We start from the raw sequence: 16,629 nt of genomic DNA, 5'->3' as shown, positions 1-16,629 counted from the left end.
TCTCCCCTAGATTATGTGGAATTCTGTTCACGAAGGTTATGTTCGAAACCCTGTCTTATAGTTATGGTTTCTTTGTTCAGTGTCAAACTACATCATCAATGAGACTTTCAGGCCTTGGACCGGATCCAAGAGATTGTGTTGCTGATGGCGCATTTTGTCACGTGGGAGTGGAGGGCTAGGAAGCTAAATATGATTGGCTTAACCACTTGGGATTAGGGGTCTGGAGGCCCTTTTTAGAAAGTTGCACAAAAATGTCTCCATTTTCATAAAGAAATGTCAAGATAGGCAGGCTTGTTTAATTCCCCTGATTAAAAGACTTTATTTCTGGAGAGAGAGAGGGAGGGAGGAAATGGAGGCATGGAGGTGGAGAGTCGGGGGGAGAAAAAGGGGAAAGAGAAAGTGAAGAGGAAAGGGGACTGAACAGGGAAGAGCTTGGCCAGAAAGGCCTATAGACATCAGCTAAATTCAACTTCCCTCACCCTCAAGTTACAAACCCCACTGCTGTTGGGTTAGGACAGAGCAGCTGGAAGGGTGCTAAACACAGTCCTGCCACCATGAAGAAAACTTGCTCCTGGTCCTCCTACACTAAATGGTACCAATTAATAGCTCTGTTCGCATGCCACAAGCTGTTTTCCTTTTCTGGAAATTGCCTGATGGCCAAATCAACATAACAGCCAGCCAGCACAGAGACAAGTTCACTGCCTAAATACGTCAGCTCAGCCTGTTAACTAGGCTCCCAACAGAACCTAGGGCCTCTTCGATAACATTCTGTGACGCAACTGTCAGGAATACTCCAAGCTTCAAGTCTTCGGTTAATTGTCACTAACACTAGTTTGAGGAAACTCTGAAATCCCAACAACAAAAAGGCATAGTTATAATTATTTGGTTTGGAGTCCTGCACATTATCTAGCACATGCTTCTACTGAAAACTTTTTAGAATTATTCTGTAAGTGTATAGTTGCATATTATTTATAATAGGCCATCTTATTTCCTGCCTGTGTTTTCACCTTTTTTCTTCTCCACACTCATGCGAGTAGTCAGACCTAACTACTCATGCCACAGAAGTAGAATGTGGTAGGAAAGAAAACAGAAATCTTAGAAAGGGTAATAGCCCACTTCACTGGGTTAGCTGGGAAGAATTTGGACTTGGAGGAGTAAAAAAGGTCTTTCCAGCATACTTGCAACTATGAACTGACTGTCATGCCAACTAAGTGATGCTAAGAATTTTCTAGTTAAATATAAATACCCTGAAGACAAATGGCAACATTGACAACTGCAGGCCAAAATAGGATAAAGCTCGTTAAAAATCTGGAGTGCAAAGGTGGGATTTACAGTAAGACAGCATTATTGATTTTGAGAATAATGGTGGATTATGATGAAATAAGAGTAAAAGATGAGTTCAGAATGGTTTAGGGTTTCTGCCCTGCCTTGCTCCTGCATCCATCAGCTTTATTCCTAGGTAGGTACAGCGTTGTTAGTAGAAGAAAGGGAGAAGGAGGATAGTCTTCTTAGAGATGGCTAATAACACTGAATTCTTTTCACTTCCCATGAAATACCTAGAAATGCTGGGTAATGGATCCCTACCTTGCATTTTGAATTTCTGAAAGGTATAAACCAGTTCCAGGCATGGGAATAATGATTTTTAGCAACGACCAAGGACCTACCCATTTGGGAAGCTGGCACCTGTGAGAGTAGACATTAAGATGAACTAGAGAAAATAAAGTAATATTTATTGGGTTTGGGACCTCGGATTCTTACATGAATACCAATGTAGGTATTCATCGTCCCATTTTTTCCCAATAAGCAGATAATAAAACAAATCTTCGTGGGATGAATTTTCAATCTCATGTCTCTAGGAAGAATTTACCCTGATACTACATGGGGATGAAGGGGGAGTTTTCCATTAAATGTCTCACCCATAAGGCAGAAAGATCATTTTTGTTTCTCCCATCCTAGCTCTCCTGCACTCTGATGGCCACCTCTATCTCCAGCATACAATATGCACAGTTGGTTCACTAAAGCAGGGGAGTTTCAAGATGCAAACCAAATATAGGTAAAAGAAACTAGACGGTCTTCCCTCATCCAACAATCTTGACAAAAATTTAAAATATTAAACAATACCTCTGGGTCCTTGTCATTCTTCCTTTATCTCTTGGACCCTTCATTTGAAACTCTTATCCTGGCAGAAGTGTCAAGAAGCTAGTCTATTTTTCTTGCACCCACAAGAGACTTTACTCACAACACATTATCTCTCCTGGTTCACTTGAGCATTTCTCAGTAATCCACAGTGATTTGAGAGGAAAGGGACACTTTTGTGTTGCTAGAAAGTCAAAGAACCAGACTATAAATTCCTCGGGGGGCTGTGTCTTGCAACATCCCCGTGCACAGCACAGGGTTTGGCACAGATTCATTACTCAACAAATGTTTGTTGAGTTAGCTGAACTGAATTAAGAAACACAAGCAAAAACTAGAATCAGATTCAACACATCATCTAGCTTAAGAGAACCAAGTATTGAAAGGTACTTTCTGTACCTTCTGTTCTTTCTGTAATAGAAGCTGGCGTATAAATCCACTCCCTTTTAATGATCCTAACGAAATACCCTTTTACTGGGGAAGGATGGGTGTGCTGAGTACTCTGCTGTGGAAATGCTGGGCGGGCTATCTCTGGCCATGTCTTGAGAATGTATCTGCTATGCAGATTTATTATTTCAGGAAAAGGTGTACAGACACCAGCAGAGCCCCAGGTGGAAATGCGCACAATGCCATTCCTTTCATCTGATCAACTGCAGTTTCTTGTTTCAAGGCATGGAATACACCACGTTAATCTTGAGTCGCAGAATTTTAAAATGCATTCAGGTCCTCTTGCTCCTCTCCCTTGGCCCCCATGTATCTGTTCACATCAGGGTACCTGTTCTCCATTCTTTCAGTTCCCTCTGACTAGCTGTTCTCAACCCAGGCCTCCTGTCACCATCTCCCTATACTCTCTCAAGAGAAGACTCTTAGGCCAGAATCTGACATTCAACCTGTTGGTAAATTCTCTGGTGGCATAAAGCTGTATGGCTAACGTGGGCCCTTCTCTTGTTCCTATCTGTTATTTTCTGCCCTTGTTTAAATGTTTACCTGAAATGCAAATTTCAATATTTTGGTATTTTAAACATCTCAACCTGTTTCCACAAGCTTGCTCACGTCGCCGAGTGTTATATTTATTCTGGGATCTAGTGTTTAGTATAAATCTCCCTTTGCTTACTGTGCTTTTGTGTCTCCTGGCAATATTCAGCTACCAGGCTAAATAATTTCTCATCCTCTTCAGTGTATGCACGTTTCAAACTCTTCACCTAATTAACATATCGCCTCTTAGCCACCGTTTACTCAAGTTCTACATATTAGTTCTTTTAATATTTCTTCATAAGTCAGAAAGAAGGGCCTCGAGCTAGTGGCAAGAGGAAAGTGTTCTCTTCTGTGTTCCCTGATGTAGAGGCAAATCAGCCAGGAATAATGCCAATTAAAGTATGCCAGGTGCCACCTTCTGAGAACAGTGACTTCAGAGGACCGTGCTTTGATGAAACCTGTAGAATTCACATCCAAGATGTTGATTTATTTAGATTTCCAAGGCTAACTAGGCATCTGGAAGCAAGCAGCCATTTGAAATGAAATACCTTTCCTTCGCGTCTCTCTCTCTCTTTCTCCCATTCTCGCCTTCTTCCTCTCTCTCTCCCCATGGCCCCCCCCCCAACTACACGCATACATACAAACAGCTATTTATTTACATATAACCATTCACTCTAACTTTTAGGAAACAGCATGTCAATTCACTAACACCCAAATATTTGCTCACTAAACACAGCAGGCTTATTCTTGAAAATTCTCCTGGATGTCATACCCAGGAGAATTTTCAAGAATAAGCCTGCTGTGTTTAGTGAGCAAATATTTGGGTGTTAGTGAATTGACATGCTGTTTCCTAAAAGTTAGAGTGAATGGTTATATGTAAATAAATAGCTGTTTGTATGTATGCGTGTAGTTGGGGGGGGGCCATGGGGAGAGAGAGAGGAAGAAGGCGAGAATGGGAGAAAGTATGACATCCAATACCCTATTTGGAATTAAAAAAAAAAGAGACTGCTACCCTAATAATCATTATGATATCTGTCTTTCTTTTCCTTTATCTGAGATACAGGAAATGAAATTTAGAAAACTTGTTAAATTTGAGTGTTTTATGACTTTAAAGTAGAATTCCAAGGGTTCTTATATATTAGGAAATGGATGAAGCATTTTTTTCTCCACTATTCTGAGAAGAGTCTTATAACGTCTTTGTAGATCATCCTTTTACAGAAGAGAACATGGGTTTTAAACAGGGTTGACATTCCCTTTATTCACCTAAATTTGAATATTTTATAAGTGACTGTAAACACATTGGCTATAAATACGAACACATATACAGATGAATGAAAAGCAAAGAAGTGGCGCTTGTCTTGTAGGGTATATATGTATGTATGTGTGTGTTTGTGTGAACCTGTGGTCGGAAAGGCGGGTGAAGAGGGTGAGAAAAAGCCAGCTATGAACTTCTATCTCTAAAAATAAAAGAAAAAAGGATCGCAAATCAATGATGCCATTTGAAGTTTCCTATGCTAACTTCAAATACCATAACAAGTTTCTGTTCTTACAGTACATTTTATGTTTTTGTTCTTTTTTTTTTTTTATCCTAAGGACATACTCACCTGTTCCTGTTTTTGCTTTCCCTACTTTTTTTGCACATCACGTTCTGTACAGACATGCTAAAAAAAGGAAGAGAGAAAGAAACACAAGAAATCTAGAAAAAGTACTTGTGATGTGGTTCTGTTTATATTTCCAGCCATGTCTCTCTCTAGATCCTTTGAAGTTTTTGTTTCTCGGTGTCACATCCCACCTGACAGACACTTTAGTGTTTGACAACTTTTCTGTCCAAGGGTGGAAACCACTTCTCATCCCCACCTCTCATCACCCATCAAGGGAGGGGTGAAGAGTGGTAAATAATCCATGATTGAAAGAAGGAAGGGGTAGGCAGTGGACACAGTTGTCAGAGCAGCAATCACAGGAGAATAAGGAGACACAGGGGAGAGCAATGTATTGAAGAGAATGAGGGGGAGAAAACTGAGAGAAGTGACACCATGAGGATGATTATAAGGAAGAGTTAGAAGAATAGAAATGAAAGAATAGAGAATTCTCTAGAGACAGAGGCATTTGACTATTAAGATATTTAAGCCCACATGGAAGGGAGGGGGTTGGTTACTCTGCTGTAGAAATGTTCCCTATTTGAATAGTAAGGCACAACAGGGTGTGGATTATGCACATTGGCCCCATGCCTTCTGTAGCCCCAAAGGGTGTAGTTAGTACCCGGAAATCAGAGGCAAGCACAATGCCAGGGAAGATTCACAACTGGCTTTGGCTCTATGAATGAACATGGGCCAAATGAAGAACGTCCTGGTATCCAGAGAGATCCAATTCATTACGGTTGGTGTTTTTGCTTTCACATACGAAAAGTCAGCTAGCTGACATAGTTTGAGCTCGGCATCCAACCGGAAGCTGCCATCCACACATCCTTTTCAGCCCTGGGCCATGGCATTTTGTTATTGCACTCATACTTAACCCCCTACTTGGTGTCAGTTTTGAGAAACTGTTCTGCCCTTGTAGATGCTAGGTTTGGAATCAAGATCCCCTATGTTTAGTTCTCTGAAGGGGAACTCTATCGATGACAGCTAACCTTCCGTTGTAGGGACCACATCTGGTTTTGCTCATCATTGTACCCCTAGTGCACAGCATGATGCTGGATGCTGGAGTGCTCAAGAAATGTTGCAGAGGGAGGGCGGAAGGAGCTACCACTTAATAAACACACACTAGGTACTTTGCTAAATGACTCAGACATTATCTTATTTAATTCACAATACCATTAAGATGAGGAGTCCAGGTTTAGAGAGGACATTTAAGGAACTTGCCTGAGTTTATAATGATATTAAGGAAGAGCAGAGGTTTAAACCAGGTCTGCTGACTTTTGGAGCCCATTTTCCCAACTAGGCATGACTATTTTTATCATTAGAGATTCTAGTTAGGTGAATTCTTAGCTCTCAGAATCTGCTCTATTTCTGCCTTCTGAATATAAATGTGAGGTTGAGAATGGGACACTTGGGGAATTTCCAAAACAGTGTAGCTCAGTTACAGATAAAGAAAGTAAAAAAGGTACCCTTCAGCTTTTTAAAGATTTGTCTACTTAACTTCCTCATCAAGAGAAATAAAGCAATACATGAGAAAAAAAGCTGATATTTAAAAGTTTAGACTCACTCACTTTTTTATAGAGGTCCCTCCAAAAGCCACATAAAATCACGGTTGCACATGAATGCCAACAAACAGCAAAGGAGCTACAGGAACAGTGTAGAATGCACTTATATTAGGAAAGACTTACTGGGAGGAGTGAAATTTCAGGAAGTTGAAAAACACAAGTGGAGAGAATCAGAGCCAGCAAATTGTAAAAGGGTGTGGCAATCTGGTTATCCTGCCTGAAATAGAGTTCTCCATGCAGGAGAAATGAGCAGCGTGATATGACAGCAGGACATAGGCTAGGGTGTGAGGGGTGGTGTGAAGATTCTGTATTTGCTATGTTCAGTATCTCTGCATTCCAGTGAAGACACAGTGGAGCCTTCTGGCTCCCATAAGGTACTGAGTATAATGCAATTTATTTATTTATTTATTTTTAAAAATTTATTTATTTTTTATTTTTGGGTGCACTGGGTCTCTGCTGCTGCACCCGGGCTTTTCTCTAGTTGAGGCGAGCGGGGGCTACTCTTTGCTGCGGTGCACTGGCTCCTCATTGCGGTGGCCTCCCTTGTTGCGGAGCACCAGCTCCAGAGCGCAGGCTCAGTAGTTGTGGTGCACAGACTTAGTTGCTCCGTGGCATGTGGGATCTTCCCGGACCAGGGCTTGAACCCGTGTCCCCTGCATTGGCAGGCGGATTCTTAACCATTGCGCCACAAGGGAAGCCCTAAAATGACATTAAAAAAAATAATTTGGGACTTCCCTGGCGGCACAGTGGTTTAGAATCCGACTGCTAATGTGGGGGACCTGGGTTCGATCTCTGGTCCAGGAAGATCCCACATGCCGCGGAACAACTAAGCCCATGCGCGACAACTATTGAGCCTGTGCTGTAGAGCCCACGTGCCGCAACAACTGAGCCTGCGTGCTGCAACTACTGAGCCTGCGTGCTGCAACTACTGAAGTCCACGTGCCTAGAGCCTGTGCTCTGCAACAAGAGAAGCCACTGCAATGAGAAGCCCGCACACCATAACGAAGAGTAGACCCCGCTCACCGCAACTAGAGAAAGCCTGCGCACAGCGACGAAGACCCAACGCAGCCAAAAATAAATAAATAAAATAAATAAATAAATAAATAAATAAATAATTTTTAAAAATTTGTTTTAAGCTTTCTTCCTTCCATCTTTCCTTACTTCCTTTCTTGAGAAAACAGGGTGTGTAAGCATGGAATTCCATGGAAATTTTATTTGTTTAAAGTCCTTTGTATATCAACACCACTTACTCTTTTTTTTTTTTTTTGAGAAATATTGCTGTAAAGACATAACCTAGAATTTTTTTTTTTTTATTAAGAAATGGGTATTTATTTTTATTTTTATTTATTTATGGCTGTGTTGAGTCTTCGTTTCTGTGCGAGGGCTTTCTCCAGTTGCGACAAGCGGGGGCCACTCTTCATTGTGGTGCGCGGGCCTCTCACTATCGCGGCCTCTCTTGTTGCGGAGCATAGGCTCCAGACGTGCAGGCTCAGTAATTGTGGCTCACAGGCCTAGTTGCTCCGCGGCATGAACACCACTTACTCTTGGTGCCAGTTTCTTGGCACTGAGTCCCAACATGTATTGTAATAAGCTGCCCTGTGAACTGCTGTGAAAGCAGAGATGGTTCTTCAAGGTTGTCAAATAGTCATCATCAACCCTGACTAATTGGCAGTGGCTACCTGGAGCATGACATTGAGAAGGATGCTGAGGCAGAGTCTAGACTCAGTGGGAAAGAGTGGCAATGTCTATGAGGGCAGGAGAAGGGAATGTGTGCACATCCTTGGACCCTCACCTGCCCTGGGGTCTCTTGTAGTCCACCTGAGTTTTTTTGGGTATAAAGAAATGTATCCTAAATACAGCATGTAGGTTGAAAGCTAGTGACTTCCTGGGTTTGAATGCAGTTTGTACCATTCGGAAAATCAGGATAGAGTGCTTATTTTGGAGTGAAGATAATGAGTTTCATTCTTGACATGGTTGGTATCACGTTGAAATATCCCGGGGAGTGCATTTCATAGGCACTTAAAAATATGGAGCTGCCAAAAGACTAGGGCTAAATGTAGATTAAATGTGGAATATATACATTGGTAGTAATTCAAGCCACTGTAGTAGGGACTACAAATCATTTGTATGATGTAGCATCATGTCATAAAACAAGGAATCACTGTCTTCTTTTTTATTATTCTGGGATGAGGGGAAGAAGAGGCAAAGAGGTAAAACTGGACAAAAAACCCCCAAAATACCTAGTAGACTCCTTTGGAATAAAATAGACATAAAAATTCCTGCAGGTGTTGATGGTTTTCTCGACTATTTCCCAAGAAGGGGGCGAGGCAGAGATTAGAGTTGCTGGTCAGAGGCAGCAACAAACAAGATCTTCCACCATTGTCATCAGAACGGTAGGGGTCTTCCACGACCTATCATTAGCGATTCTGCCACGGCTGAGGATTAAATATCAAGAGAGATGAGAGCAGCGGTTGCTGTTTTCAAGAGTCACATAAATCAATTGGCATTTTGTAAGTGAATGTGTTAAACTCAGCAGGGCAACTGCACTGTGCAAGGATTGCTGGGCATAATTTTGTGGCTGCCGAGAAGGCTTTGAAAGGTAATTAAAACAAAGCAGGTGATGACCCCATCTGGCCCTCTGTCCTTTCATCCCAGGCCTGATGTGGCAGTGACCTTAGTGGGGCTCACCCCCAAATCTCAGCCTCACCTCTTCAGCTAGCCTCACTGCTGAACGCACCTTTCGATCCAGTTTAGAGAACTGTTCTTGCTTAGACTCAGTAAACAAGTAACGGAGAGAAAAGTGGGGGGGTAGGGATCGGGGTAGGCCAGAAAAGAAAATGGTTTAACAGACTCACAGACACAGAGAACAGACCTGCGGTTGCCAAGGGGGAGGGAGGGGAGGGGAGCGATAGACTAAGAGTTTGGCATTAGCAGATGCAAACTATTACATGTAGAATGGATGAACAACAAGGTCCTACTGTAGAGCACAGGGAACTATATTCAATATCCTGTGATAAACCATAATGGAAAAGAATGTAAAAATGATAGCATATATATATAACTGAAACACTTTGCTGAAGAGCAGAAATTAACATAACATTGTAAATCAACTATATTTCAATTAAGAAAATAATTAAAAAATAAAAAAATAAAAACCCAGTGAATAAGATGAAAATGGAAAAAAAAAAAGAAAAAAGAAAGAGATAAAATAGTTTAAGCAGGTAAGGAGTCTGGCAATTTGCTTCTTGCTTTTCCACCACAGTGTATGAATTAGGAATTACCCCATCAACATTCAGTTTGGGGACCAGCACCCGTCAATCCTGGCTGGGGTTTTTCAGCCTCTCTGTGAAGCAGATGGATTGCAGTGGGAGTGAGGGTCCTGGCTGCCATGTTGCAGGTACACTGGAGAGGTGGAGTGGGAGAGACCGGGAGGCAGCTTGCGCCTGCTCTGGAAAGCATTCGCCCTCCCAGGCTGGGCCCAGGCACTCCTGGAAGGCTACGTTACGAGGCCAGTGGGCCAACGCTTAATAAGAAAACAGCAGCGATTTGTCTCCACTGCTATTTATGTTTTAAGCGCATGACAGGCTGTCAGTGAAAGTGAGAGTTGCTAAATTTACTGCATTTCAGATTACTGCCACAGTCTCTGACTTGACAAGTCACTTCATTTAAAAAGCACTGCGTAAGGATGTTTCCTCCACTTCTTTTTAAATAAAAACAAGGGGAGAGAAAAAGGCCACCACAGTGGTTTAAATGATTGAAATGAAGAAAGCCCACAAGACTGCCTTAGCCTGATGGGTGGGCGCTACTTTCACACACTGAACTCTAATTAAAGTGGCAAGTGAGGGAAAGGGATGACCCCGAAATTCTTGGTTTGACTGATTTGTGGACTGGGTGATATTTTTATGTGGTGGGGAGGTGGGTCATAAAATGAGTTTTCATATGTTGAATTTGAATGCTTAAAGGACATGCAAGTGGAGATTTCTTCTAAACAACTGGATATAGATGAAGAATAAAACTACTTATTTTTTTACACTTCATTTCTTTACCTGTTCATTTATTTTCTGAGGTCTTTATAAACAGAAGAAGATAACTATAGACAAAAAGAAGGAATTAACCATCAAGGGAGGAAAGGGGATAGAGACGGGGCAACTCTGAATGCTGAATAAGAATAACAATTCAAAATATTCATTTTTGGTATAATAAGACCTAAATACTTAAAAATACATACGCAAGTGGATTATGATCTGAAGAGTAGAGCATGGTTTCCAAGTACATTTATATACAGTCATTTGACAAATACCTATTGCTACCATGTGCCAGCCAGTAATTTAAACAGGAAGTACAAGAAACAGAGGAAGTAGATGAAAGATATTATTCCTAACTCTTATGGAACTCACATTCTTATCAGGGATAGATACAATTAAACAGCTCTGGAAAGCGTTGACTTTATCTCACATGAGCGGAAAATGTATTAAAGGCTTCAGGAATTATATTCATATATACTTGGACTAGTTCTAGTAATACTATTAATCATATTTTCTCAATGATTTTAAATGCTACTCCTAATTACAACTTGTTTGTTTCTTGATTCTGTTCTGTTTTTGGATTCCTTTTGACTATTCTTAGGCCAATCTCTTACTATGCTAATTACCATAGCTTTTAATACATTTTAATGAAAGAGATGAATAGTCATTTATCAGAATTTTCCTGATTGGTTTCACATATTTTTTTCACATGAACTTTAGAATCATCTTTTAAATCAAACAAAAACTAAATATTTGGTCTTTTATTGGGTTTATATTAGATTTATAGGTTAAATCTATATCTTTACATTCTTGGTTCTTTCTATGCAAGAATAAGATACCACATTTAAGTCTTCTTTACCCATCAATTTCTTCCTAAGTCCTGAGAATTTTGCATTAGGCTTATTCTCATATATTTTATATTTTCTTTTTTCTAGCGAATAGGGTTCTTTTGTCATTATCTAACTGGTATTAGTCACATTTAGAAGAAACATAGTTTTGTATGTCAATACTGTAATTAACTACCTATTGAATTATCTTTTTCTCTTATTGTTGCTAGAATCGTGTTGGAAACAACAGACTATTCCAATTTTGAAAAAAATTATTATTCACCAAAACAAATTCAGATAAGTCAAGTGATTCAAAATTAAAAGTTAAACTATAAGAGTATTAGAAGAAAAGACTAGAGTTTGATAATATTGAAGAAGGGAACACCTTTCTAAGCAAGTCATAAAACACAGAAGCCATGAAGAAAAAAAGATTTATTAGTTTGATTACCTATAAAAAGTAAAAAAATTTCCACAGTACAAAACCTTCATCAACAAAGTTAATACATAAATAATAAGATGAAAAGTGTATTTAAAATATATATCACATAAAAGGGCCAAACTCCTTAAAAAGTTGAATTTTCAAAGTCAGTAGGCTGAACTGACTATTTTGGGAGACAGTTTGACAATATCTACTAAAGCTGAGGATGTGCCTATGATCCAGCAATTCCACTACTATGTGCAGAGATGTTCATAGCAGCACTGAAATCACCCACACTGTGTAAAGGGTAAATAGATTGTGGCATATTCATATAGCAGAATACCAGACAGCAAAGAAAATGTGACAGTTCTACGTGACAACATGGGCAATCTCCCAAACGTAATATGGCTGAAATAAATAAGACAATCCTCTCCTATGCAAGTTACAGACAAGCAAAACTAACCTATTTTTTTTTTACCATGAATGCTGTACAATTGTAAAATTACAAAGCAAAGCAAGGAAAAGATTATCACAAAATATTTCACATTATTATATCTAGTATTTATTATGTGCTTACTTGTGTGTCATGCTTTTCATATAAACGTATTCACTTAAGAAAATTTCATTCACATAATATAATGCTACCTAGTCATAAGAAAGATATATTTGTTATAAAATACTATGTATAGTATATCTGCTTTGTGTTAAGTTATATACTTACATAAATGCATATATTCATATATATGCTTTTTCTATTGAAGTATAGTTGCTTTACAATATTGTGTTAGTTTATACTGTACAGCAAAGTGAATCAGCTATACGTACACATATATCCCCTCTTTTTTGGATTTCTTTCTCATTTAGGTCACCACAGAACACTGAGTAGAGTTCCCTGGGCTATACAGTAGGTTCTCATTAGTTATCTATTTTATACATAGTATCAATACTGTATGTATGTCAATCCCAATCTCCCAATTCATCCCACCCCCCCTTCTCCCTTGGTATCCATACATTTGTTCTCTAAGTCTGTGTCTCTATTTCTGCTTTGTAAATAAGATTGTCTATACCAAATTTTTCAGATTCCACATATAAGCATTAATATGATATTTGTTTTTTCTTTCTGACTTACTTCACTCTGCATGACAGTCTCTAGGTCCATCCATGTCTCTACAAATGAGCCAATTTCGTTCCTTTTTATGGCTGAGTAATATTCCATTGTATATCTGTACCACATCTTCTTTATCCATTCCTCTGTTGATGGACATTGAGGTTGCTTCCATGTCCTGGCCATTGTAAATAGTGCTGCCATGAACATTGAGGTGCATGTGTCTTTTTGAATTATGGTTTTCTCTGGGTATATGCCCAGTGGGATTGCTGGGTCATATGGTAGTTCTATTTTTAGTTTTGTAAGGAACCTCCATACTGTCCTCCATAGTGGCTGTATCAATTTACATTCCCACATAGAAGGTATGAGGGTTCCCTTTTCTCCACACCCTCTCCAGCATTTATTGTTTGCAAATTTTTTGTTTGTTTGTTTGTTTGTAAATTTTTTGATGATGGCCATTCTGACCGGTGTGAGGTGATATCTCATTGTAGTTCTGATTTGCATTTCTCTAATAATTAGTGATGTTGAGCATCTTTTCATGTGTTTCTTGGCCATCTGTATGTCTTCTTTGGAGAAATGTCTATTTAGGTCTTCCACCCATTTTTTGATTGGGTTGTTTGTTTTTTTGATATTGAGCTGCATGAGCTGTTTGTAAATTTTTACCATTGCAACAAAAAGAATAAAATACCTAGGAATAAACCTACCTAAGGAGGCAAAAATACCTGTATGCAGAAAACTATAGGATACTGATGAAAGAAATCAAAGATGACACAGATGGAGAGATATACAATGTTCTTGGATTAGAAGAATCGATGCTGTGAAAATGACTATACTACCCGAAGCAATCTACAGATTCAGTGCAATCTCTATCAAATTACCAATGGCATTTTTCACAGAACTAGAACAAAAAATTTTACTATTTGTATGGAGACACAAAAGACCTCGAATAGAAAAAGCAATCTTGAGAAACAAAAATGGAGCTGGAGGAATCAGGCTCCCTGACTTCAGACTATACTACAAAGCTACAGTAATCAACACAGTATGGTACTGGCACAAAAACAGACATATAGATCAATGGAACAGGATAGAAAGCCCAGAGATAAACCAATGAACCTATGGTCACCTAATCTATGACAAAGGAGGCCAGAAGGTACAGTGGAGCAAAGATACCTTCTTCAACAAGTGGTGCTGGGAAAACTGGACAGCTACATGTAAAAGAATGAAATTAGAACACTCCCTAACACCATACACAAAAATAAACTCAAAATGGATTAAAGACTTAGATGTAAGGCCAGACACTATAAAACTCATAGAGGAAAACATAGGCAGAACACTCTTTGACATAAATCACAGCAAGATCTTTTTTGACCCACCTCTTAGAGTAATGAGAATAAAAACAAAAATAAACAAATGGCACCTAATTAAACTTAAAAGCTTTTGCACAGCAAAGGAAACCATAAACGAGACAAAAAGGCCACCCTCAGAAAGGGAAAAAAATATTTGCAAATGAAGCAACTGACAAAGGATTAATCTCCATATATATGATTTTTAACACATTTGCTTACATATACACAATGTCTACCCAATATCAGTAGCAGTCTGACTTCTGGATTATGGAATTAGGAGAGCCAGAAGTGTGTGGTCAGGTAATTTCTCTTCATTTTATGCCCTGCTATACTGCTTGAATATTTGACATAGATCATATGTTACTTTTATATTAAAAGTTTCTTAAAAATGGAATTGGATTTAATAATTTCAGTACAGGGGAAAGACATACCCACCCTTGTGGCTGTATCCTCAGGGCAGGTTTCTCATAATGAAAAAGAAAATCTCTGAGATTTTTCTATTTCTGGTATAATGAAAGAAGAATTAATAGGAAAATAAGACACCAATACCAAATGACAGGAGGAATGGTAGCAAGGAAGTTGATACCATATAAAATCAGAGCAATTCTCTAATTAGCTTGGCAATAAGGAGTTTTAATGAATCTACGTGGGTACTGTCTGTTTCACTCTACCTCCTGCACTGTGTCTATTAAAGAATTGTGACCTGCAGGCCCACTCTGCCCCGAAGCAGTGAGACTCGAGCCTGGCCAATTGTTAGAAGTTCTTTGCCCACTATTGAGAGGGGTCTGGACTTCCATGCTAACCCTGAAGGTGGAAGCCACCTGTATGCACAGTCAGATACCTTTTCTTTTCCTGTTCTCCACCCTATGTACCAGTTTGCTTGACTGCTCTTTGGTCCTTGTTGCTGGCACTCAGATTGCACTCCAGTCCCCAGATGGGGCTAAAGTAGGGCTAGACTATGAACTTGACCCATAATCTAGTTGTAAATAACTCCATTCTTCTGAGGCTGGAGGCTTCTAAATCCTCTCTGTCTATCACTGATTAATAACCTACTAGCCTTGATGCAGCATCATTACCCAGAAATCTCTGTGCCCTGCTATCATCATAGCCATCGGACCTGCATATTCTGAGAAAAATCCCAACCTGATTTTCCATAATTATATGAACTACGAGTCTTCCAGAAGAGGTGAGGAAGTCTCAGGTATCAGGTAGAAAGAACCCATCTTTTGTTCTGGTGTGTTTCTTCTTTTATATTCCTTTAGCCCAAGCAAAACTCAGCTTATCTTTTTTTCTCCCTGGGAACTTCTAAATTCACTACTGGCTTAGGCCTCCCAGGGCCTAACAGGTAAGAACCACAAAATTACTTCCTTAAAAGTATACAATTTATAGGATCTATATAGAGACCTTTTATGGATGGAGAGAGCAGGTACTAATACCTGTCATATAAAAAATATTAGGCTTAGTAATTTTTTCCACAGTATATAGCACAGAACTTTGTATCTCAACCAAGGACATAAATGTACTCAATCATTTGTTTATATCAAACAACTTCCCAGCCCTGTGCTGAAGCCATTTCGTCTCACTCTAGGAAGCTGATCAGTCTGCTTAGAAGGTTTTCCTCCCTCTCTTCCCATTCTTACTTACAAGGATCTCACTGCAACCACACAAGACAACTGTATATACAAAGATTCAGTTGCTAATGGATTTCAATCTCGAAACTGTCAAATGCTTGCTGAAGACACTTGATAATTGCAAGGCATATTGTTAGGAACTGAATGTGTCCTCCCAAAATTCATAGGTTGAAATCCTACCCTCAATGTGATGGTATTAGGATGTGGGGCCTTTAGAAGATGCTTAGATCATGAGGGTGGTGTTCTCATGAATGGGAGTAGTGCCCTTATAAAAGAGACCCCAGAGAGCTCTCTCGCCCTTTCTGCTCTGTGGGGACACAGGAAGGAGACTGCTATCTATGAACCAAGAAATGGGTTCTCACCAGATACTGAATCTGCTGGCATCTTGATCTTGGACTTCTCAGCTGCCAGAACTATAAGAAATAAATATTTGTTGTTTAAACCACCCAGTCTTTGATACTTTGTTATAGCAGCCTGAACTGACTGAGATAGCCTCTCTACTCAGTACGCTACTATCCATTTATTTAAGAGGCTCTGGAGTCTATCCAAGGATCACATATTTAGAAAGCAGGCGACTTGGACCGTAATTATTACCTAGAAATGGCTTCACTGAAGGGAGACCATAAACTTTTCTATAAAGACTATTAAAAATTACCCCTTTGAACACATTTTCTGTGTATTTCATAAACTTCAGTCAAATATGCTGTCAAATACATTACTCAATACCCTTTACAAATGGCCTCCATGCATCAGATATTTGCAGAAGATCATGTCTCCTCGACAAATTTTTAAACTCTTGCTGCTATTTTTGAAATTAAAAAAATAGCTATGTGAATCAATGTTTTTTCCCTTTTGTTTTCACTTTAGAAAAAATGTGCAAATATTGTGCCCAGGCGTAGTGATCAGCTTATCTCAGGTTCCTGCCAGCATCTATTCCAGTGTGTCTCAAAGTGTCATCCATGGACCACCT

At 39.4% G+C, this 16,629-nt stretch overlaps 1 protein-coding gene across 4 annotated transcripts in view; it reads right to left on the bottom strand.

The window, feature by feature from the left end:
- LSAMP (limbic system associated membrane protein) overlaps window positions 1-16,629 on the bottom strand; it is a 657,783-nt gene that overhangs the window by 50,249 nt on the left and 590,905 nt on the right. For 2 of the 4 annotated variants that reach the window (XM_057545177.1, XM_057545178.1), the window contains exon 4: window positions 16,022-16,072. The exons of the other annotated variants lie outside the window; for them this stretch is intronic. In XM_057545177.1, coding sequence (XP_057401160.1) covers window positions 16,022-16,072 — 51 coding nt within the window. The remainder of the gene's footprint in view (window positions 1-16,021; window positions 16,073-16,629) is intronic. 4 annotated transcript variants of the gene reach the window in all.

This window comes from Balaenoptera acutorostrata, chromosome 4 (assembly GCF_949987535.1).
Source record: "Balaenoptera acutorostrata chromosome 4, mBalAcu1.1, whole genome shotgun sequence".
Classification (NCBI taxonomy): domain Eukaryota; kingdom Metazoa; phylum Chordata; class Mammalia; order Artiodactyla; family Balaenopteridae; genus Balaenoptera; species Balaenoptera acutorostrata.
Note: the sequence above shows the minus strand (reverse complement) of the source record. Positions and strands in the feature narration are given on the sequence as shown.